The sequence below is a fragment of the Biomphalaria glabrata genome, chromosome 2 (assembly GCF_947242115.1).
Source record: "Biomphalaria glabrata chromosome 2, xgBioGlab47.1, whole genome shotgun sequence".
Lineage (NCBI taxonomy): Eukaryota > Metazoa > Mollusca > Gastropoda > Planorbidae > Biomphalaria > Biomphalaria glabrata.
Genome location: NC_074712.1, coordinates 41151705 through 41178178, shown reverse-complemented (window position 1 = coordinate 41178178; position 26474 = coordinate 41151705). Strand labels below are relative to the sequence as shown.

The window sequence follows — 26474 nt, the reverse complement described above, 5'->3', positions numbered from 1 at the left end:
GCTCCCCCCTGACCCCCAAGCTTGTAAGAGAAAGGCCTCAACGTGACTATTTTTTGTTTGTTTTTGTTTTCGCCGAAGGTTGAGAAATACTGCTTTTTTATTCTCATATATATATATATATATATATATATATATATATATATATATATATATATATATATATATATATATATATATGGCTCCTTTTGTCTCGAAAGGCAATGGATGCGCCCAAGTGAGTCACTGGTTTTGGCTTAATCTTGAGACGGGGCAGAATCTGGTGTGGCTAATCAATTCTAGTACGGCAGACTTTGCCACAATTCGTACATGTGTATGCCTCTGATTTAGGGCTAGCAGACAGGGCAGCTTTCTTTTTTTTTCCCTCTTGATTAAAGCCGCTTCAATTCTTTTGTTCTCAGCAAGGGTTGTCCCAGCACGCACAGTCTGTCTCCATGCACTCCGGTCTTTGGCTATGTTTTCCCACATACTTTCACTGATGCCTGAGGCTCTCATGTCTCGCTTGCAGACATCTCTATATGTTAGTCTTGGGCGGCCCTTGGGTCTGACTCCTTCCACAAGCTCAGCATATAAGATATCTTTCGGGATTCTACCATCTGGCATGCGGGTGACATGTCCGAGCCATCGTAATCTTCTTTGTGTCAGGAGAGCATACATGCTGTTCATATTGGCCAATCTCAAAACTTCCTGATTGGAGACATGGTCCCTCCAAGAGATGCCCATTATGCGTCTCAGGCAGCGCAAGTGGAAACTATTCAATCTGTGCTCTTGGTGCATGTATGTTGACCAGCTTTCACTGCCATAAAGGAGAGTGCTCACAACACAGGCGTTGTAGACTAGGATTTTGGTCGCTGTGGTCAATTTACCATTTTCCCAGACGCGCTTGGAGAGTTTTGCCTATGCTGTGGTAGCTTTTCCTATCCTTTTTGTCAGCTCGATGTCTAAGTCTAGGTTACTGACAATTGTTGAACCCAAGTAGGTAAATTCCTGCACCACTGAAAGGGTGTGGTTCCCAATTTGTATTATAGGTATTTCTGCGACGTCTTGTGCCAGGATTTCGGTCTTGGATAATCGGAGAGACTTATAGTAAGGCTAAACTCTTGACAAGCAGCTGCTAAGGCGTTCACTAGCTTCTGTAGACCTCCTTGTGAGTGAGATATGAGAATATTATCTGTAGTTTGATAACTCTACTAAAAAAAAACTGGAGCAGACACAAAATAGAGCAGTGGGATTCAGAACAAACGAATTGATTAGAGTAACATCGTCTTTAGTAAAATCATTAAATGTAGAAAGCCTTCAAGAGAGAAGACTCAATAAAACACTGAACCATAATCTTCAAATACAAAATCTAATAAAATACACAGAATTATAAGACACAAAGATATTATAAAGGCGCATTCCTCATTCCAATATGCTAGGACAAATTGTACAAATACTCCTTCTTCCCTAGTGCTATTAGCAGAGCATGGAATGGGTTGCCTGAGCCATCCAAAAACAACAACAACAACAACAACAGTGCCTTGGCAGAATTTAAATCATTGGTTAACATACAGTACATGACTAGATGCAGGACGTAATCATCTTCTTTTTTGAAGTAACGTCTGTATTATATAAGATAAGACAATGCAACGAAAACTGAACGCAGTAATCATGAGTAATGTTGGAAGGCTAAAGGACAATTACTATGAAACCTCAATTTTTACCAAGCTTATGATGTCAAAATACGACCATGTTAATAATGTGTACCTTTTAAAATTCATGTACCATTAAGTTCCAATAACACAGAATATATATAAGGCCAGACCCGACCATTTCTATGTTTGTTTATATATGTAGAGGCAACAAGAAGCTTGATGTGGCATTCAAACTCTCTAGGCACTCTCGACTTGCTTAGCTGGTGGAGGAAAGTTCTTTGGGTAGGCTACCCAATGACAAAATCTCCAAGTTGCGACAAATTTAGAAAGAGCTTTACGGTCTAAATTTGTTGTAACTTGGATTTGAGACTGACGATGTTCGACTCGATTGCTATAGTGCTTTAAATTAATTATCTTGCGCAGGGCCGGTCTACGTCAGTCACGAGGAGGACTCCACACATTAATGAAGAGATTTTAAAAGTCTCAAAATTTAGATGGTTCATCAACTTTTCCTTTTTTTTTTTTTTTTTGAACTTTTCTTTTACCGCATTTTAAAATTATATTTAGATCTATATATAATTCTATAGTCTATCACCTTGACATCTTAGCTAAGCTTCTCTACAAATTTATCTTTCACGGTAATCAGGTCTATTAAAATACATAGATATATACATGTTTAAAGAATCTAGATCTATAGGCCTACATAGAATATATCTTTATCTATATAGATTATAGATCAAGATGAAGAAAGATTACTCTAGTAAAAGAAACTTGGGTTTTCTAATTTCTCTTCGCTACCACTTCCACTACTTCCAGGTCATTTATTACAGGAACAGTAACATCGTTGCAACCATGGCTGATCACGACGACGACGATCCTGTTATCGATGAGGTTTACAATTTTTTAACATACATTTTTTAATGTAGATCTATATTTATAATCTTTACTCATCTAGGTCACGGCTTATTCTTAGTTACTGCTCTTTTACTTTAGACTTTAGTCTTTACTCTTAGTGCTTACTCACACAGACAGTGACAGTGTGACACAGTCATAGGCCTAGGCCTAGAGGCAGGGGTCTTTACTTTAGGTTAGTATGGACTTCACTTATTAGACTCTAGATCTATGTCTTAATACTCTTATCTGAGGACTAGTGAGGACTTAAATTAATATAGCTAATCTAGTCTAGAGTCTAGTTAGGTCTAAGTCTAAGTTAGTTAGTAGATCTAAGTAACTAGATCTAGCTAGATATATCTAGAGTCTATAATACTCAGAATACTGTCTATACTTCTATAGTATTACCGTACTAAGACTAATACTACTAATAGTAGTAATAGTCATACTAGTTACTAGATCTATATAGAGTAACTTACGTTTATCGAACAAGGTAAGCTCATTCGCCGACATTTTTATGTTTGAATTTGTGTATCTCCGTAACAATTAGACCTAGAAAAAAACTGATTGTATCTATGAACTCCTCGTCCTTTTTTCTATAAAAATAGATTGGATTTAATGTATCACTAGGCTTAGTTAAAATTAAATACGAAGTCAAAGAGGTGTAGGGTAAGTATCGCCAAACGTACTTTTCCTCGAGTGGATTTTTCCCCAGTTACTAAGCTCGATCGGGTTGATGGAAGGTTCGAGCAGATCAAAGAAAATATATCTAAAAACATGTTTTAATATTTAATTTTTACTATAAAGTCATTTTCTTTTTACTCCAGCGCAAGAACACCATCCATTGCACCATTTCCCACCCTCCTCAACTTCAAATAGTCTATTTGAGCTGATGAACCATCAGACTTAAAAATAGCCTTAATCCCATTACCCATTTCCTTCACTACCGGGTAGTAAAAAAGAATAATTCCACACCTCCTGAGTTTGACCTCACCATGAACTTAGCCTTTACAAGGAAAAGGAAATAGTATGTGTCGGAAGTAAAGAAAAAAGGTGCATGCGCAGTAGCAATATAGTAGTAATTTGGTAAACATTCCAATAAAAAAGTTATAGCAATAAAAAGTGAACTGTTCGAACCTCTTGTCAAATCGCGACTGCTCGAACTTCGCACTTTACTCTATATTATAATTATATTATAATTATAATTAATTAATTATTATAAAATATAATATACTTAATATACTATCTATAGAATCTAGACTTAGTCACTTAGACAGACTTAGACTTTAAAACCCTCTTAATACGGAGGATTTTAGCATGTCTTGTGCCAAAAAACAGAGCACTATTTCCAGCCTTAACACTTCTCTTACAAAAAAATTCCTAACAAATAAACTAATTACTTTAAATGCACAAAACTATATATAATATTGAAGGGAAATGAATTCACTAATTTAATCTTATGGAATCTATCTGAAATATTAACATTTATTAAAATAATCCTCCAAGCTAATTTGCATAATTTATGTACATAAAATTCCAAAAAAGTTTTTTCAAAACAGAACAGAATTAAAAAGGTAAGAGTTTTTAAAGAAGTTTTAGGCTTGAATAAGCTCTAATCATGGTCTAGGGCCTAGGGAAACAAGGCACATAGAGACCCTTCAAACACTTCTATCACATTATTTTACTACTTTTCTCCCCCCCCCCCCCCCTCCGGTACCATGAAAACATTCATTATTGTCACAGTGACAGTCACCCATTTATGACCCAGGGATTGTTTTTTGAGCTGTTTGTTGATCAGAAAGTTGGCATCATATTTATTAGTCTCCCTGACAAATGTTTGAACTAAATTGATAGTCAAAAAAGGGCATAAAAACAGTCTATTGGGTGCTAATCCCTTTGTTCTCAAATGGGTTTTCTCTATCCAGCTACCCACCCTTACCTGTAAACCATGTTACCAAGAATAGAAAAGAATAAACTTAGATCTAAAGCTTTCCTTAATACTGCCCTTATTTTTATTAGGGCTATCATAGTTTAAATAAAATTAGAGTCAGTGATTCTGCTTTCATCAATATCAACGGCTGACATGTTAAAATTTTTACCTCTCACTAGCTAACTTAAAAAATCAATTAAAAAAAAAAATCGCGTTAAAACAGCAAAGGAAGCCGCCATTACAGTCTACCAATGTGTAAAATAGTAAGAACTAATCTGATTGGCTGATACAAACTCTGGCTAGCCAATCCTATGGTTGGAAACATTGCGGCAGATAGATCGGCCGGCTCGTCTTTTCATCAAATTGCCTTGGGCCGATAGATCGGCCGCGTCGTCTTAAGAAGGTTAAGTGAGTAAGTGTTACTGTTAAGACTACAAGTACATCTATAATCATAAATCTAGAGTTAGAGTCTAGACCTAGAGGCCTAGACGTAGAGAGTAGAGACAGTAGTGTAGACTCTAGAATCTAGACCTAGATCTACTGATTGTACTGTCTCATCGACTTGACACTCTCTCTTACTCTGAACTGCCTTACTCTAGATGATAGATCTAGACTCTAGACCTATATACTATATTGCGGCTATATTAAATCTATTATCTATATAATAGATCTATAGACAATCAAGATAATGTGTGCAAACCAAATATATTATGTATATAGTAAAACCTAAGTGATATAAAACTTAAGTTCGATCTTAGTAAGACTAGATAGATCTATAATCTATTGACAGTATTGAGTATTCTTTAATTCACATATTAATTATATAGCTATATTATAAAGTAGAAAGTAAGGTATATGATGTATGTATGTAAAAAATAATGTATGTTACAAATAGAAATCAAAACCATTTAACCAATCTTGATAAAACTTGGCATAAATGTTCCTTTGGTAACTGGGACCGTAGTGTATGTATTGTAGCCCTAAAACAAACTTAAGACCCTCAAAAAAAAAAATTGACCAACTCTATGAAAGCATTATAACTTCATTGATCTAGGCTATCTAGATCTAATTTTAGAAACTACACTTTGCTTAGATAGTTTTTTACATTGACACATGGAAATACAAAATATAGTCTATTGATTTCATTATTTAATACAATTAAGCTTCAAATATGTGTTTCAAAAGCATTTTTACGTAAATTCTGTCCTTATATCTGCGAATTTAGAATTCCTGACCAACATTCTTTCATTAGACATTACGCGAAATGTTACATAATAACAAATCTCTCTCTGTTCCTAGGTCTAAAACTCTAATGCCACTCTAAGATGATACAACTTCTCTTCGCAAAGATAGTTTTATAATTAAACACATGAACATACTAATTATAGTCCATTCATTTCATATTTTAATCAAATTAACATTCAAATGTGTTTTTCTAAAGCATTTTTCATACATTCGTTCGCATAGGTCTACATTCGTTCGCCAATGTTTTCATAAAAAAGTGAATTCAGGTCAATTAGCTATTTTTAGCACCATTCATAATATTTTTTTTATTCATGAATTCATGCTTTCGCTTTACTGATAACATTATTATTTTCTTTAATTGATTCTAATGCACAATATCAGTGACTATATCAGCAATATGCCAGTTAAGACCCGCGGGCAGCGGGAAATATGTGTCTAGTATATATATATATATTAAATCAATTGAAAGTTAGTTTATGTGGTCTTACGTTGAAAACATACTTTTTTTTACTTCTAAAATATTTTCAAATTTATTTCAGATTGATGTTTACTTATCCAAAAGTTTGGCAGATAATTTATATTTAATGCAGGTAAATATAGTGTTATTTATCCATAATTATTAAAATAGTCCTAGAGAAACAAAATTTTTTGTCATTTTTAAAAAATAAATTTGATGTTTTTGTGTTAGGCTTTCTCTTGAAAAATGAATCATAATTTTTTTTTTTTTACAGTATCCACTAAGACCTTTAAATAGGGGTTATGGTAATTTTGACCATTTATCTGCCAGAATCAAACCACAGCAAAAAAGGGTAAGTTAGGTTAGACTTTTTTGTTGAATAGTACTTACAATCAATAAACTTAAACCTAATAAAATATAAAGATGTATAGATCTTTCAATTGTTTTTTTATGTCTTTTATCTATTTTGTTTTGTCTTCATATGTTTCTTTTTAATTACATAAAATTTGAAGAAAAAAAACAACAACAAATAAGTGAAATATGATTTTCTTAAAAACTTAGATTGAGATGTCATTGGGTCTGGATACATATAGTAAAAACTATTCTAGAAGTAAAGGAGAGCAAATAGCTGTCAATGTTGATGGTAATGCTCATACTTCTTCAGATCGCTTCTTTTCAAGGTATGTCACTCAAAACCTTTGTTGCTATACAATTACTTTTTTTTTTTATATAACTATAATTTAAAGTAAGCAAGTTATATTTCAATCATATTACTATAACAGTGATGCCCAAAATATGGCCCGCGGGCCAGTTGACGTTGCTCCATCCGGCCCGCCGAAACGTTGGCAAAAAGTGTAGAAAATCTTATTCTCAAAAAAAAAAAAAAGTTTGAAAAAAAAATGTATCTCTCTCTACTTAAGGGTAAATGGATTGGTACAGATAATACTATTTTGTTTTATAAATATAGAATGGCTCTTTTTAAGGACATGAACAGCTTTGTGAAATCAAACACATAAATAAATAAGGCAGCATTTTTGGTTAAAAGATGCGATTGATTGATTTCAGCTAGAAAGGAGGATTGATGAAAATATTTCCCCAAAAGAACCATTTTCCGACGGCAAATGAATAAAAAAGTGTTAGCCAGCAATGATGGAAGAACTGTGTTCTGAAAAGACGTCAATCTTTCTCTTGATAATACAAGGCGAGAGAAAGATATGGGTAGATATCTCCATTCAAATATAACAGAAAAAAACAGATTTCGAAATGTTTTATATTGTCGCTGACGAGTCTACCTACATATCTGATACCGCTAAAAATTTTGGTAATTATTCGTGGTAAAAACAACAGTTTTGAAATCAGAGAAGTCAGTAGCTATGAGAAGCATGCACGAGACCACCACTAGCAGAGTCCTGCCAAAGAGGTTTCAACCATCATAAAGGACCTTTCTCTTGCTTAGGAGAAATAAGTGGAAGCAACTATTGATAGAGCAACAAGTATGGTTGACAGCAAGAGTAATTAGAAAAGTTGTCAACTCAAAAGGGACCAAGCCTCTGTGGCTTCATTGAATTATTCACCAACAAGCTTTTCAGTCTGAACAATGTGATGATGATCGTGTTCAGATTGAACAAAGTTCGTCGTTTCGAAAATCCATCTGCGGCCAATGTGTCAAGTGCCCAGACAGAGCTGCAACTGGAACTGACTTACAAAGCTAAACATCCCTGTTTGACGAATTTCAAGTGATTCAGATAATGGATTTCTACTCCATTTTGCTTGCAGAAACATTTTCTAAATCTCCGAAAATCAGCGCCCCTTAACGATGATCACAATAATTACTTTTTAGTGAGAACAAACCTTTTCAGTGATGAATCAGGTGACACCCATATTATGTAATCGTCTCACGGACGAACATCTAGAATTCTAGATTCAGGGCTCCAACTCTGCATCTCATCTATGCAGCCAGATATTTAAAAGCTGGTTATGGATAAACTTTCATGAATCAATGTAAATACTAGATTCACTGGTTTCTAATAAACATGGTTTATTGTTTATTTCCTGATGTTTATCGTTTTGCTGATGTGGCCTGCGACACGACTGGGAAATTAAAATGGCCCGCAGACCGAATAAGGTTGAGCATCACTGTACTATAACATTAGGAATTTGAGAAAATATTTGTACAATTATTATTATAGATTCTCTCATTAGACATCATATTGTTCCTTAGTTATGTACCAAGGAAATTAATGTGTAATTTTTAAAATGTATCTTTCTTATACTAATTTAAACTGCTTCACTGATGCTAAAGGTTATACAACTTTTTGTTTCAAAACACCAGCACTTTAATACACTAGTAACACGAACCTAAAATGTATCAAGTGAAAACTATCCTACTTATACCTGATCTGTACTTTACATTTGTACACTATTTTCCTCAGCTCAAAGATGGATAAAATCATACTCTCTTGCCCTCCCTATGTAAAGACTTTTTCTAATTGTCAGTATGCTGCTGGTCTTTTGAAAGATGGTAAGTTGTATCTGTTTCTTGTGAGCTTTATTCTGTTACTCAGCCAAACTGGCAAAAATAGCAAATTTAAGGGCTACCTTTACTTCTTGAATTTCAAGTGTTTGACGATAGCTTGATGCAAAGAAAAATCCCATTTAGTACTATATTATAAAACTTGGGTGGTCTTAATAATGAAAAAGAAAATCTTGTTGGACGCACAAATTTTTGTTGATGGTGTATGCTAAACTGTATTTGTTTTTTGTTTAAGGTGAGCTTCACTTGACTCCAGTTAGTGCTGTAGTGCAAATGCGACCAAGTTTTGATTATTTAGATAAGGCAGATACTAGACATCGCTCAGAATCAAGTGTAGCTACTACAGATGGAGGTATGTTTCTAGTTATGTGTGCTTTTGTTTTTAAACATTTTTTTTTAATGTGAAAAGGCTCATAAAAATTTAACTCTATCTTAAATAATAAAAGCCCTTGAAAGATCTTTAGCAGATGCATGTGATACATTAAGTGGAGTTTTGTTTTTCCTATTTATTTTATGAGATCAACATATTGTGCAGGTGAATCTTCCCAAGATGAAGCAGAGGAAGAGGCAACTCCTGTCAACATGAAAGTGGCTAGAGGTGAAAGTGAAGAGTTTCGTGCTCGGCGTATGGCTAGTTATGAATACATCAATCAAAAAAGAGAAGAAGAACGTTGGATACCTATCATATATCACACATCTGAAGTAAGTGGACAAATTTGTAAAGTTTTTGTACTTAAAGTGTCATGGCATCCTTCAAAAACATCAGTTTCTTTCCACATTTGCTTCTTTCTTTATTCATCATGTAGCTTCAATATCAGTATAGCACAAAGCATTAAATTATCAACTGTAAACTGTATTGAACTACATTTTTGTATGATTTGAGTCTATTATTAACAAATCACAAGAAAGATGACGCTTACTATAAGCTATCCCGACAAGACTAACGCCTAATCTTTCGACTCAGGACCGGACACAACAGAATGAGACAACACATGTACCGGAAGCTCAAAATTGGAACCAGTGAAATCTGCCCATGTAGAGTATCACCAGAGAATGCCAACCACGTCCTCCAAAACTGCTCTCTCTACCAAGAGGCCTGTATAAGACACTGGCCCCAAAACACCCCAATTGAAGGAAAACTATATGGAGAGCTCCCTGATTTGGAAACCACTGAGCAGTTCATCTCATGTATTGGTCTAGTCATCTGAACACTCCAACATAACAATGAGAACGAAGAAGAAGAAGAGTCTATTATTAGATATAAGTGGATGGCTAAATACTTTCCATAGGTGTAAAATCTACATAGGAAATTAAAACAAAAATATGTAAAAAAAAAATTAAAAAAAATAATCAAATGAGCTACTGAAGGTTTTACTAGTTTTTGCTATCTTTGAATGTTTAGTCTATACTTAGTGAAACAGAGAGACAGCAGTTGCTAGCATCAGATGGACCTCGTGTACCCCAATTTAAAATCTCCACTCAAGAGTATCTGCAAGCCTTGATCCCCCCATCGGATGAAGATATAAGGTAAGGTCAAAGATCAAATAGTTTGAATATAAAAATTATAACTTTTTTTTTCACTCACTTAGTTCAAATATTCTACAATTATATATATATAATATATATATTATATTTTAAGATGAGTTTTTAAACAAATTAAATTACTTTTTAATGAGTTGCATTAAGTTTATTGGCTTCAAACATATATAAAATATAACTTTATTTATTTATTTAAAGCTTCAAATTAACTGAATATATAGCCCTACTAATCTGAAACTTTTGAATTGTCAAGTGCATTGATTAATGCTCATTATTTATCAAAATACTGACATATCTGTTTTGGTTTCAGTGAAAAGCCTGCAATGCCTGACAATGTACTATCACTGAATGAGCTGCGTAAACTTGATCTGGCTGACCAGATAAAAGCTTTACTAATTAATGGTTTGTTGCTTTACCTTTCTTTAAGAAAAAGCATTGATCTACATGTTAATTAATATTTTTTTTTTATTTTGATAAATAAATTAAGCATCCTTGTTATCTAACATTTTTTTTAAATTTCAAATACTTTGTCCACAGTAAAGGTAATCAGGTTCAATCAACTGATCAGTTTCCTTGCTCGGGGTACTGACCAGCAAGCAGTGCTGAGAACACTACAAAGTATGGCTGTTTTGGTTCAAGGATGTTGGGTTGTGAAAAGGTTAGTACTATAGCTCTGAGAAAGTTTTGTTTGAAAATTGTTTTCAGGTAATTTAACTCATTAAAAAATGATTGGTTGATCCTTTTCAGTGAATTATTGTATCCTGATGAAGAGAAGGAGGAACTTGCCAGGAAGCGCAAGTCTCATAATGCTGTGAATCCTGAACTGTTGCGAAGAGTTAGAGATTATGCTGTAAGACTGATTTTAAGGTTACATTCTGAATAGGATTTATGACACTTATGCCATGTTGACTTAAAGAAAATTTTTACATAGCTTATACCAACTCACTCTGTCTGGTAAAACGTTTGTACACGTTATTTCTCCCACACCCAATATCAGATCAAGCTGAAATTTTGCACAATTATTTCTTTTAGTTAATTAACAATTGGTAATTAATTATGCTGTTTGGTATCTTGAACAATGGAAAGAAATTGTACTTGACTGAAGTGGTGGTACAAGCTGAATTAGTCCCCTTATAGGTCATATGAGAATTAGTGAACACAAATCTGAATGAGTCTATAGAAACAATACATAACTTTTCAATCTTCCATGTTCATAAGCTCAATCCCCACTATCAGAGTGATTACCTTGTTGGTTTGAGAAGATATTTATTGCACACATTGTTAAGGTTTATTTACTCTCTCATCACATCTTTTTTTTTCTGTCAAGTAAATGGAGACTTTAAAAAAAAAACACATTGTTTTTAAACATGTACTTTATTCTGTTGTGTTTACTATGACTAAAGAAAAATAAAAAAATACATAATTCAGTATTAGCAATTGCACAATCTTGTTATACAAGTTTGTCTAATTATTGTTATTGATGGCTGATTTAAGAAATCTCCTATTGATCTTTTCAGATGTGGAAGTTCACTCATAATAAATATGTGGTGAGAAAAGATATTTCCTCCATTGTTCAAGTAAGTCAGTAGTTTCTTTCTTTATAGAAGGGTCAGTTAAACATTCCACAGATCCTATACAATACAACTTTTTCTTGTGCATTTATGTTTCTGTAATGAATGAAAAACATGTTGGCTTGGTTGTGTACCATGATATGATTTCATTTAGACCTGTGGAAGTTGGTGTTTAACTTTGAGATAGTTTTTTAGGATAGGGAAGTTGCCAAGAGCAGCCAGTTGTTCAATTTTCTATTTATTACCTCTACTAACTCCAGCTTGTAAAGTCTCACTTTATAATACTTTCTTATCATTGTCATCTTTGAATTTTCTTGCAGCCTCTACCATTTGTTTGTGCAGCCTCTGCTATCCTGTCACACACACACACACAACCATGTTCTCCCAACCCTGCTCATTACATTTCATATAAATGTATATACCAACTAATGAGAAGTGATGTTTAACTTCTAATTAATTTCACCAGGATATTTAAATAGAACAACATGCTTCAATCTTTCAGACCTGGCTGATGAAGCAGAGCTTCAATTCCTTTATTAGATCAAGATATTATATGATATAGATAAAATAATCTCTATAGTATTGGAGTGATCGTTAAATGAACTTGTGTGTTACCCGTGCTTGTAATCGTGCTAGTATTTGTAATCGTGTTCGCATTATCGTAGTCTGTGAATCGTGACCAGTCTGTACTGTGTTATTGTGTGTATCAGTCGTGTTTTATTGAAATAAAGCCTTGTTTCTAAGGTTATGAATTGACTTAGTATATTACAATTTATTTCAATAAAACCATTCTTAAATGGACAAGTTTTTGCGTCCCAATAGACTGGATGCTGATCCTAGTTCAACTAATGCTTCAGTTACATGGAAACATTGGATTTCTTGTTTTGACAGATTCGCAACGAAGGTAGGGGCTAGTGAAAGCGAACAGTTTGACCTGCTATGCAACTTTGTGTCTCCATCCTTATATCAGTATATTTCTACCTGTTCTAAATACTCAGAAGCAAAATCTATTCTTGAGAATTTATTTGTGAAGGCCCCTAATGAAACATTGGCCAGACATTTGCTTGCAACTTGCAAACAAGAAGTCGATCAAAGTCTTGATCAATTTGTACACAAGCTGAGAGTGATGGCCAGAGATTGTCAGTTCCGAGCTGTCAGTGCTGACAAAAATGAAGAGGACGCCATTCGCGATGCCTTTGTTAGCGGCATGCGTTCGAGTGTAATTAGACAGAGGCTACTTGAGAAAAGATCCCTTGACTTGAAAATGGCTTTAGATATTGCCAAGACTCTCGACATGGCCCAAAAAGAATCCAGTTCGTTTAGAACTCCGTCTCAATTGGTAGAGTCATCTCTTTCGTCATTGGCAATCTCAACCGAAGAAATGGTGGACTCAGAAACAATCGCAACAGTGAATACTAAATGTTTCTTTTGCGGAGGTAGTCGGCATCTCAGAGCGAAATGCCCTGCCAAAGACTGCATGTGTCATTCGTGCGGGAAAAATTGACATTTTTCGAAGGTTTGCAGGTCTCGCAACACTCCTATAACCAAAACAAAAGTCAAAACATCTCCTAGCCACGAGATTAAAAGACAATCTTGTAAAGATTGTAGCTGCATTAAGGACTCTACACATCTAACATCACTAATTGCTACTTCGTCTGTACCTGGTTTAACTAAATCAACAGTACACATCTCTGTAAATGGCGTGAACCTAAAAGCCCTAATTGATACAGGTAGCGGGGAAAGCTACATTTCTTCAAACATACCAAGAGAGTACGATTGGTCAGTGACACGTTCAAAGCACACAATTTCTATGGCGTCATCTCAACTGTCAAGCGTCACAAGAGGCCACACGTTTGCATCGCTAAAATACAAAGGGGAAGTTTACAATCAATTCAAACTTTCGTTACTAGATGAACTTTGCACTGATGTAGTGCTTGGGTTAGATTTCCTCGCATTACACAAAGAACTGATAATTCCATTCAACGGTGGTCGACCTGCATTTCATGTCTGCTCGCTCAATGCTGTGAAGGTAGAGGCACCACAATTGTTTGCAAATTTATCCCCTGATTGCAGACCTATTGCTACTAAATCTCGTCGTTACTCCTTCCAAGACACACAATTTATTAAAGCTGAAGTTGAGAAATTGATACGAAACGGTATCATTGAACCTTCCAAATCACCTTGGAGAGCTCAAGTCCTTGTCACGACCAATGAGCGGCACAAAAAGCGAATGGTCGTTGATTATAGCCAAACTATAAATAGATTTACTTACCTGGACGCTTACCCCATGCCTAGAGTGGATGAAATGGTGGAGAAAATTTCCAGGTATGAAATCTTTAGCACATTGGATCTGGAGAGTGCTTATCACCAAATACCAATCCAACAGAGCGAAAAGAAATACACAGCCTTCGAAGCTTGTGGTAAACTCTACCAGTTTTGCAGAATACCCTTTGGGGTCACTAACGGTGTAGCTTGCTTCCAGAAAACCATAGACACTATTATAGAAAAAGAAAATTTGTCTGACACGTTTGCCTATGTCGACAATGTAACAATATGTGGTACAGATGTAGACTCCCATAACAAAAATCTGTTGCATTTTCAGAAGGTAGCTCTGGAATACGGAATAACTTTCAACGAAAGTAAAAGTGTATTTGCTACTAAGAAGGTAAAGCTGCTTGGATATGAAATATCCAAAGGGCATTTGAAGCCGGACCCTGATAGATTTCAAGCTCTGCGAGATTTGCCACCTCCAAAAGATCTGAAGTCTCAGAAAAGGATTGTAGGACTTTTGGCATATTATGCTCACTGGATACCAAATTTCTCCGACAAAATGTATCCTATAATGAAAAATCAAATTTTTCCTGTACCTACAGAAGTAAAAACAGCGTTGGAAGACTTGAAAGAAGAATTGCAGAAAGCAGCAATTTTCACCATAAAGTATGACCATCCTCTAATTGTGGAAACTGACGCTTCTGACATCGCAGTAGCTGCCACTTTAAATCAGGAGGGAAGACCTATTGCATTCTTCTCTAGAACTCTTTCACCTACTGAAAGGCATCAATCTGCCATAGAGAAAGAAGCCACTGCAATAATTGAAGCCATACGCAAATGGAAGCATTATTTGTGTGGCAATCACTTTACCCTTATTACGGACCAGCGGTCTATTTCATACATATTTAAAGACACTCATGACAAGAAAATTAAAAACGATAAGATACAAAGGTGGAAATTGGAACTAGCAAGCTTCAAGTTTGATATACAGTATAGACCTGGGAACGCCAACACAGCAGCAGACACCTTGTCTAGAGGGCACTGTGCAACCATGACGAAACAAAGTAGCCTGAAGACGTACCATGACTACCTGTGTCATCCAGGTGTCACTAGACTTCTACATTATGTCAGGTCAAAGAACTTACCCTTCTCGGTTGAAGAGGTCAGACAGACCATTCAACAATGCAGAACCTGCTATAGAATTAAACCGCAATTCTATAAGGAATTTGCAGGTACGCTCATCAAGGCCACACAGCCGTTTGAAAGAATAAGTGTTGACTTTAAAGGTCCTTTGCCATCAGCTACTCGCAACAAGTATTTGTTAACAATGATTGACGAATATTCGCGGTTTCCATTCGCTTTTCCCTGTCCTGATATGACATCTAAGACAGTAATAAAGTGCTTCGACCAGTTATTTTTCCTCTTTGGAACACCCAGTTACATCCACTCTGATCGTGGCACATCATTTATGTCCACAGAAACTACAGAATATCTACATTCTAAGGGCATAGCCACTAGCAGGACAACGCCCTATAATGCCAAAGGAAATGGGCAAATAGAAAAGCTGAATAAAACATTGTGGCAGGCTATTTTATTAGCATTGGACTCAGGGAAGTTGGAACTATCACAGTGGGAATCTGTGTTGCCCCAGGCACTTCACTCAATTCGATCATTACTGTGTACTTCTACTAATGAAACTCCACACGAACGGATCTTCAAATTCAACAGAAGATCGCCAACGGGAACATCCTTGCCTACTTGGCTACAGAACCCAGGCAAAGTATTACTAAAATCCCCTGTAAGATCTTCAAAATTTGACCCATTGGTACAAGAGGTTGAACTTATTAGCTGCAACCCACAGTATGCCCATATACGATTTCCAAACGGCCGGGAGGAGACAGTGTCGCTTAGGCACCTGGCACCAAAGGAAAGTTCCACGAACGACTATTTCGAACCAGAGAACGGTATTCTGCCTCAAGAGGTCGGTGACTCTTTGGATCTCTCACCAGGGAGTCGCTACGGGCCTGAAACTATCAGTAATTCACAGAGTCCCACCCCAATGATGTACAACCAGCCAGAAGTCATCAGTGACTCACAGGGGAGCCACCCAATGCCAGAGGTCAATATTGACTCGAGTCCCGTACAGGACAGTTACGACTTGCAAGGAGAAAAGTCTACGCCAGAGATACCTCCGGATCCTTCCCTTCATACGCATGGTTATAACCTAAGACCCAGAAAGAAATAAAGGAGGGGTGAATGGAGTGATCGTTAAATGAACTTGTGTGTTACCCGTGCTTGTAATCGTGCTAGTATTTGTAATCGTGTTCGCATTATCGTAGTCTGTGAATCGTGACCAGTCTGTACTGTGTTATTGTGTGTATCAGTCGTGTTTTATTGAAATAAAGCCTTGTTTCTAAGGTTATGAATTGACTTAGTATATTACAAGTATATCATTTGTTAAAAAAAAAAATCTAGCACCTAAAAATGTGTACAAATTTTGTTGTTTTTTATAGTTGCGTTCTGATGAAGTCAAAGAAATCCTAGAAAAAATGTCCCGTTTAAAAGCAAAGAGTGGCTGGGAATTCCTATATGATTATGACAGAGATTTCTGTGAAAGGTGATAAATATTTTCAGTTTCATGGTCAGTTTAAATACAGTGGAACTTTGATAATGCCTCCACCTTTCAGATCAATCTTATCAGGGTATTTTGTTTGGGTGAGTGTTATATGCATGTTACATTTTTTAATGGAAGTTTAAATCAAGTCTCTTTGAAATGTGAAATGCATTTTCGGATGAATTTTGTTTTAGGCATAATGTGGCTAATGAGGTTCCACTGTAATTTTTTTTGAAAGATAATTAAATGATGATGTCTGTATATTTTACTTAATTTAATGCTAAGATATTTTAAATGCAGGCATCCTGAAATTGTTCAGCGACAAAGAAACAAGTGGGCATTAACTTTTCATACACTGGCTCAGCACTTTAAGATGCCAAAGGATGGGGATAAGAAAGCTTTAGGTAAAGAAAACAAAGAGGCTTTTTTTTAGGCTCAATATGGACAGAAATATTGAGTATATTTTATCTTTAGGCTCAATATTGATAGAAATATTGAGTATACTTTATTTTTAGGCTCAATATTGATAGAAATATTGAGTATACTTTATTTTTAGGGTGTAATTGACATTATCACAATATTTTTTGATGTGCAGAGTTGGAGATGGCTTTAATGAACCAGCAGCCAACAGATAAGCACAGAACACGTCGACTGTCTAGTCGCTCTCCACGAAAACGAACACTCAGTGGTCGTTCACTTTCTGACCTGAGTGACATGGAGGTGGACAACCAAGGAGATAAAAGCTACCACCATTATGAAAAGCATAAAACCTCTGACAACTCATCTCTGAAAAATATTACAGACACTTTGTCTTGCAATGGCGGAGTACATTCCCAAAAACATGTTCAGAATGGCTTTAGCCCTTCTCACTGTGATAAGTTTCCATCTCAAATGGAGGTAGATGGGGTGACCGGTAAAGACAATTCCAGGCTGATGCAGGAGCTGGAGAAGTTTGTTAAAGAGGCCTTGGCTGAGAGTGCAACACTGTGCATGTCAGACTTAAGAAGCAAGTTGTCTATGTACACAGCACGTGTGGCATCAGCTCATGTCTTTAGTGCTGGAGTGTCAGACAGTATGTTTGAAGAGGCTGTAACATCTGTAGGTGGATTTAGACTTAAAAATATGGTAAGAGAATTTTGAATTGGCTTCTGCTATAATATAGTAAGGACAATGGGACTGTTATGTTCTTTATTACCAGTTGAAGAGTGCTAGGCTATTATATCGTTTTGGGGACTTGGATTTTAACTCGGATTTAAAGACTTCCCTGTTCATTATTATATTATGGATACTTAATGGGATAAAGTAAAGGTTTGCTTTTATGTTGCATACTAAATATAAACCTATCCCTTTAAGCTATAATTATAAAACTTGCTATACGTTAAATTGTTACTTTTAATAGACTTTTATTTTGAATGAGGTAGATACATTCGTTTGATAAAAAAAGTCTTGCTTTAAGAATATTAATTTCTTATAACTGCTGTTTTCATAAACATCTGTCCGACAAAGAACATTGATTGTACTTTTTTAAAAATAAATACTTATGCAAGAAAATAACACATTTCAAGTTTTAAAATTTCCCTTATATCAATATTTTTTTAGTGGCCACCTAATAGAAAACCAGAGCCAATGTATGCAATGTACTCAGGAAATGATGCAACAAATCATGTAAGTCATTCAATCAAGTCAGGACCAAATATATTAGGTCTTACATTTTGTCCCCTTTTTTTTTCTTTCTTTTTTATAATTTTTCTTTTTTTTTTCTAGTTGAAAAGAATTTTATTTAGCATGTTTGAAGAATATTCAAAGATTCGAAGTGTACAGTTTAAAACAAAAGCTAAAGAATCGGGTATTGACCTGTCTGATGCAGATGTGCGCAGATTCCTTAAAGTAAGTTTAGTTTTAAATTGTATGTTAAGTTGGACTTCAAACTATGCAACATTTAGGAACAGTTGAGCAGCATAATACAATATCTATTGAACTATGGCTGGGTAGGCCACCTAACTTGTATAGGGAGATGAACTATGCCAAAGGTGTCCTGAGACATGACGTTAAACTGTGCTCCTCTTTCCTTAGCACTTTTGGAGCTCAAAAGTGCCCTACTTCTTTTCTATCATTGTGTCTGCCTCCTCTTTTCCTCAGTCTGCCTCCTCTTTTCCTCAGTCTGCCTTCATTGATCATCACTCTGTCTCCTTATCTCTAAAATCTACGTCCTAGACCAGTCCGTTTGCCGTGGACTGCGACGGGTAAGGGGGGGGATAAAGAGATCCTGGTGTTTGAGTGGTGGCTATCTGAGGATAAACCACCACAACACAATACTTTGGCTCCAAGTTCCCCTAGACATGAGGCCCAGATGGCTGCTCTGGGTCAACCGGCTGGTCATGCAGAGGGCGGTGGCTGGAGGGTCAATCAGGGAGCTGTGTCCGATACAGCAGCTGACTGAGTATAGCACCTGTGTAGCCCTGGCGGGCTCATTCTGGACTTCCGAATGGCCAGTCCCCTTGTTGGACTCGATGGCGGGTGGGGAGCACAGGTGCCGAACTAACAAGAATATATATGGACTAAAAAAAACCCAATAAACTACTTGCCCCAGATTTAAGTCTGGGCAAGAGATGCCGTATTGAGGCAAAAAAGGAGGAGGCCACAAAAAGCTGTACTACCTGGCCATCATTTTTGGTGGTCAGATGCACAGAGGAGGGGAAAAGCCTGACAAAGCTGAGCCCTTTCCTTATCTATAAGGGACTCAAGTCAGTAGTGGGAGAGCCCAAGAGTGTGTCTAAGCTACACAAATCAATGGAACTTCTTGTAGAAGTAGATGGCAAGACACACTCTGATGGGCTTTTAAGATGCAGAAGACTGTGATCTCCAAGTGGAAGTCATGCCACACAAGAGTCTGAACACCAGCAGAGGTGTAATCAGCTCTAGGGACCTACTGGAATGTTCCGAGAAGGAAATATTGGAGGGCATTGAAGGAGTCACCCATGCCCGGCGCATTACCAGGCGGAGGGATGGTGAGGAGGTCAAAACCGCCACTATTCTCACATTCGGAACTAGGACACCGCCAGAGTATGTGAAGGCAGGATACCTACGAGTTCCAGTGAGGCCTTACATTCCTAACCCTATGAGGTGCTTCAAGTGCCAGGGTTATGGAAACAGCGCAGCAGTCTGCAAGATGAACACTGTGTGTGCCACATGTGCTGGAGAGGGTCATGAGGACAAGGGCTGCACAGCCCAGTTCAAATGCCCAAACTGTCACGATGGCCACTCAGCCTACTCCAAGGACTGCCCTGTGTGGAAACAGGAGGTTGCCGTGCAGGAGTACAAGGCAAGAAATGGATGTACCTTCAGCCATGCGAAATCGGCTGTATTGGCCCTACCCAAGGGCCAATTCGGCTTGACAAAGACCTATGCCCAGGCTGTTGCTAAGATAGGAAGATCCATAGCCACACAGATGGACACATTGACCCCACCACCCCCTCCTCCTCCTCCAACTCAGAAGAAAACACCGCCAAAGAACACACCTCTGAAGAAACAAGAAAGCCCTGTTGTCATGCTAAAGAACAGGTTCTCTGTGCTCGCTGATGAGAGCATGGAGACTGAGCAGCATGTCAAAACCAATACTCCGGGAGAACCCGGAGACATCATGTCTGACACAGGTTCTCCTCAGAGAACCCAGCAGACACCCCAACCTCTACCGAATTAGAGGTTGACCTACTCCCTAAGGGGAGAAATTAAAGCGGAGAGGATGCCCGAGGTGAGAGAGGAGGAAATAACCTCCGCTCTAACCAGAGGGATCTCCCCTCTCCAGAGAGAAAGACTTCCCCCAAAAGGGGGTTGTCCTCCTCTCCATCCAAACCCAAGAATAAAAATACCAAGGTCACTGGAATAAAGGGAAACCCCTCCGGGGGGCCTCCCAAGGCCAAATAGCTCCAAGTAGGTCATCTAGAATAAGCCATGGATTCCAGAATTGTACAGTGAAATTGTAGAGGCCTCAAGGCCAATTATGAGGAAATGCAGCTACTGATGGACTCTGAGACTCCTGTAGCTGTCTGCTTACAGGAAACATTTCTGAAAGATAGCATCAGCTTCCGAAGCTACAGTGCTTACAGCAAGAATGTTGAGGATGCAGAGAGAGCATCAGGTGGAGTCTGTATCCTTGTGAAGGATAGCATCCCCCATGAGAGGGTAGAACTACAGACCACACTACAGGCTGTAGCAGCTAGGATAACCCTTCACAAATTTATCACTTGCTGCAGCCTGTATCTACCACCAGGCGCTCCATTCAACCAAACAGACATGGAGGACCTATTGAAACAACTTCCCCGGCCTTATATAATCTTTGGGGATTTCAATGCCCATAACACCATGTGGGGATCCAAGAATACCAACACAAGAGGTCGTATGCTGGAGGATATCTTCCTCCAACATGATTTATGCATGCTTAATGATGCATCACCGACCTACTTGCACCCAGGAACTGTATCTCTCACATGCATTGACCTCACCGTGTGCGTCCCTGGACTTCTGGACGACTTTAAATGGTCAGTTAGCAATGATCTACGGGGAAGTGATCACTTCCCAATCATTATTACTAACAATCTCCTCTCATTGGGACGACCTCAGCAGTGGAAACTGAATAAGGCCGATTGGGAACAATTCCAAAAAAGATGCTCCGAGGATATCACAGAAAATATCCTTGATGAACAGAACCCAGCTGATACCTTTGCTAGCAAGCTACTTAGTATAGCCAGGAAAGTTGTCCCCCTAACCTCCGCAAATCCAAAACGGCTTAGCAAACCATGGTTTGATACAGCTTGCAAAAGTGCTATTGGCGATAGGAAAAAACGACTGGCTGCATTTATAAAGAATCCTTCCCAGGAAAACCTAAAGCTATTCAGGATAGCTAGAGCAAAGGCTAGACAAACCATACGGTCAGCCAAAAGGAATTCCTGGAGAAGTTTGTCGGCAGTCTGGATGCCAAAACTTCTGCTAGAGCGGTTTGGAAGGCAGTAAGGCGAATCAAAGGGAAAGAATCAAATGCAATAGGGCATTTCAAAAACCAAGGACGAACTGTCACGTCCCCCAGAGAAATAGCTGACTGCCTTGCATCCACAATAGCAGAAAAGTCATTCACTGCACACTACAAGCCAGAGTTCCTAAAAGTCAAAACCAGGGAGGAAAGACACCCCATTGATTTCAGGTCAGAGAACAATGAAGACTACAACAAACCGTTCTCGCTTGAGGAACTGAGGGAATTGCTAGACAAGTCACTTGACACAGCGCCTGGAGAAGATGAAATCCATTACCAGTTCCTCAAGCACCTTCCCAAACCCTCATTGACAGTCCTGCTAGGGGTCTATAACTGTGTGTGGCAAACAGCTGGAGGAAAGCCACAGTTATACCGATACCTAAACTGGGAAGAGACGGCTCTGACCCAGCTAACTATCGAGCAATAGCACTAACAAGCTGCATCTGCAAAACCATGGAAAGAATGATTAACAGTAGGCTGGTCTGGTACCTATAGAGGAATAAAGTGATTTCCAACTACCAGTGCGGATTCTGGCAGGGGCAGACAACAACTGACCACCTGGTAAGGCTGGAAGCTTATATTAGAAATGCATTACTCAGAAGAGAACATCTAGTAGCTGTATTCTTCGATATAGAAAAGGCTTATGACACAACCTGGAAACATGGCATTCTACGTGACCTGGAACTTATGGGGCTTAAGGGACACCTTCCCCGTTTTGTGAGGGAATTCCTGAAAGACCTAAAATTTCAGGTTCGAGTGGGCAACTCCGCTTCTGACACTCATGACCAGGAAATGGGTGTACCCCAGGGCAGCATTCTGTCAGTCACCCTGTTCAACATTAAAATAAATAGAATCATAAATGCTCTGTCCCCTGGCATAGAGTGCTCTTTGTATGTTGATGACTGTCATTTTTACTTATGGGAAAAACATGAACACCTTAGAAAGAAAATTACAGTTATGTTTAAACAAAATTCAAAATTGGGCAAATGATAATGGTTTTAAATTTTCGGACTCCAAAACAGTTAGTATGCATTTTTGTAATTTAAGGGACTCCACCCAGACCCTGAACTATTTATAGAGAAAAAGAAGATCCCTGTCGTGAAAACTACAAAATTTTTAGGCCTCACCCTAGATTCCAAATTTAATTTTCTCCCCCACATTAAGGAACTTAAGAAGAAATGCCAAAAGTCATTAAACATACTTAGAGTACTCAGCCATACGGACTGGGGAGCTGACAGAGATACCTTGCTGCTGCTATATCGGAGTCTAATTCGATCCAAGCTAGACTACGGATCCATAATATATGGAGCAGCAAGGAAGTCTTATCTAAAAATACTGGAACCAATACAAAATGCTGCCCTGCGTCTCTGTCTCGGTGCGTTTCGTACATCACCTATCCCAAGTCTCCATGTGGAGGCTGGAGAACTCCCCATGGATATAAGAATGAAAAAGCTTGCAATGCAGTATATAGTCAAGCTAAAATCCAACCCCACGAACCCTGCTTTTGACTCCATATTTAACCCCACAGAGGTAGAATTATACAATCGAAGGCCTAACGTCATACAGCCGTTGGGCCTTCGATTGAGAGAACCCATCCAAAATTTAACCCCACCCATTGACCAAATCTCTAAAATAGAAACCCCTCAGAATCCTCCTTGGCTAATGAATAAACCCAAATTAAATTTATCCCTCCTTAATTTCAAAAAAGAAAATACAGACCCAAGCATGCTACAAGTCCACTTTAGGGAACTGCAGGAGAGCTACGGAGATTGTGGCACCATCTACACGGATCCAAAATGGATGGAAAGGTCATGTGTGCCTGCTCTTTTCGGAACAAAACAATGTCCCGTAGACTCCCCGATGGCTGCTCTATCTTTACGGACGAATTGCATGCAATATCGCTTGCACTTATGGCCATTAAAGCATCAGAAAGGAGGAAATTTATAATCTGCTCAGACTCCAAATCTGCATTGCAAGCTTTGGGGCGGATGAAGACTGACATCCCATTGGTACATAAGAGCCTGAAGCTGTTGGACCAAATAACAGCCGGCCGTAGGGATGTCACCTTCATCTGGGTCCCCTCCCATGTTGGCATTGAGGGAAACAAAGCCGCAGACAGAGAAGCAAAGAGAGCCCTAAATCATGCCGTGTCAGGAACCCAAATTCCCTACTCGGACCTGAGACAAAGTATTGCCTCTGCCACCTATCGAGAGTGGCAGAACTGATGGGAGGCTGAGACTCACAATAAACTCAGACAGATTGTGGCGGATGTCAGGTGGCGGCCCACATCTAAGGGTCTGACAAGGCGTGGTAGCACGACCATGTCCAGACTTAGGATTGGCCACACCTACATCACGCACTCTTTTGTGCTGAAGAGAGACGAGCCCCCACTTTGTGAGTACTGTGACTCTTGCCTCACAGTGGAACATATCCTCGTTGATTGCCCCAGATACCAGGATGTCAGGGAGAAATATTTTAGAGCCATTTTAGAGCCACTAACTTAAAAACACTTTTTGATAATGTCGACCCAGGGAAGGTACTGGGCTTTATCCGGGAAGTGGGGTTATCTACGGAGATCTGATTTATGAATTTGTGAATGTACTATTTACATTAGATTTTTACCAAATAATGAAATTTTTACTACCTTTACTATTTTAACTGTGAATAGACCTTGATTTTAATAATATGACTGTATAGAATTTGGCCATTGTTGTTTAGAGAGAGAGTAGTCTTTAAGGGACTGCAGGCACGACATGGCCTAAATTGTGCCGATGTGCCTAAAATCAAAATCAAATCAAATCACCTATGCCAAAGTCAATCATTTTTGGTCAATTAAAAGTTTGATAAAAATTCAGTGTCTAGCTTAAATTAAACCTTATTGTTACTAATGATCCATAAGCAAGCAAACTGAATAATAAAATGTTTTCAGACATAAATAATTAAAGTAATGCTGTCATCAATTTTTATCTGAACTATTGATCCAACTAATAAAACTGTCACCTATTAGTGCTAGCTCTATATTCCTTTCTTAGTGTTCAATGTTTCGGTTGTTTCATTCAATGCAGACAATTATTGTTGAAAACCTGGCCTACAATTGATTTTATTAAAAAAAAAAAAATTATTCCAATAAAAAAATCACTGACCAACATATTCTGTTGAAAATCATTTTTGGCATGGGATATCCTAATTAGGAACAATGTGTGGTCTTTTAAAATGCTCTGAATTAGCATTGGGACTCCCTTTTCTTGCTAAGAGTTTGACGCAACTAGAACAATTCATATTTAAATACCATCTAGTTGTTGATTGATGTCTCACTTTTATTCCCCCAAGTTTAAAACTTTTCTCAGAGAATCTAGTACAATGTTAAATCGGGGGGACAAACTTGTAGATTGGAAATACACATGACGGCAACCTTTTTTTGTGTGCAGACCAACACAGACACCATGATGCCCAAAAATTGTGTGCTTTTTATAGTGTAATGCAATGAGTTTAAAAATGTCTTATGATTCTTCAGTCAAATCAGTCTTTGAATTTGGAACCATCATGATGAAACACCATATTTCAAGAAAATAAAAAGTGAACATATTTATTAATTATCCACCTCTAGATTGGATATATTATGATGTACATTTCAAAGTCTTTAGTTTTGATCTATATTCAAAGTCCTTGAATGACCATTCTATTGAATGTGAAAAAAAAAAAAGGAATATAAATTAGTTTAGTAAAAAACATGTTTGGTACTTTTACTGTACTTTACTGTAAGAGTTCACACTTCTAGTTCTCAATATGAGGAGGCAGGCTTGAGTCCAATATAAACAGTTGAAGATGAGCACAATCTCTTTTACTAGTTGCTTGAACATGTTTTGAAAATTCACTTCATTGGTAAATTAAGAATAAATCAGCTTGATTAGCATCTTTTTTTTGAGTTGCTTTGGTTTGGTTCTTGACTTATCTAACTCAGCAGTTTTAAATATAGTAAGATAAAGATTCTTTTACATTTGAATAAATGCCCACTCCAAATGCCCAATTGATTTTCATATTTGTAAGGTTGAAAGAGTTCATTTTGATTTCTTTGCAGGAACATTGTGATTCAATATCATCTTTGTGGTACCTGAAACGAACTTTGCCCACCAATTCTTGATAGTGTTTGGATCAAGTTTAGAATGGTTTAGAAGTGTGTGCATGTTTTCCAAAATAACCACCAAGTGTGTGGGTGTAAATGTGTGTGAAAGTTTTGTTATTTTTTTTCCTTTGCATTAAGTTATTGAGTTGTGTACTTGTACATTAAACAAATGTTTCTAGTTAACAGTTCATGTTTTTTTTTTAATTATTTTTAGTTGACTTTATTTAGGTTGAATCACAACAGATCAAGATTCTGATTTTTGTAATTGAAAACCAAATATCATTGCAGTCTATTTGCCTCAACTATACACTCCATTTATAAGCCTTGGTGTTATGTAATATCTCTAATTGCTACATACAGTCATGTTTCACATACTTTCTCTTGGTGTTGTGTAATATCTCTAATTGCTACATACAGTCATGTTTCACATACCTTCTCTTTGTGATGTGTAATATCTCTAATTGCTACATACAGTCATGTTTCACATACCTTCTCTTGGTGTTGTGTAATATCTCTAATTGCTACATACAGTCATGTTTCACATACCTTCTCTTGGTGATGTGTAATATCTCTAATTGCTACATACAGTCATGTTTCACATACCTTCTCTTTGTGATGTGTAATATCTCTAATTGCTACATAC

The 26474-nt window shown here is 37.4% G+C and overlaps 1 protein-coding gene across 1 annotated transcript; it reads left to right on the top strand.

Moving 5' to 3' along the window:
- The first annotated feature begins 1835 nt into the window (after positions 1–1835).
- LOC106080284 (DNA-directed RNA polymerase III subunit RPC5-like) lies at positions 1836–26014 on the top strand. The gene is made up of 19 exons (XM_056020572.1): positions 1836–1913; positions 2448–2522; positions 6237–6287; positions 6429–6506; positions 6716–6834; positions 8587–8675; positions 8923–9039; positions 9223–9389; positions 10090–10214; positions 10537–10628; positions 10764–10884; positions 10974–11076; positions 11744–11803; positions 16582–16685; positions 16983–17086; positions 17278–17807; positions 18282–18347; positions 18447–18569; positions 25787–26014. Exons 1-19 carry the CDS (start codon positions 1851–1853, stop codon positions 25847–25849), a joined length of 2250 nt encoding a protein of 749 aa, XP_055876547.1. The 5' UTR covers positions 1836–1850; the 3' UTR covers positions 25850–26014.
- The last annotated feature ends 460 nt before the right edge of the window (positions 26015–26474 follow it).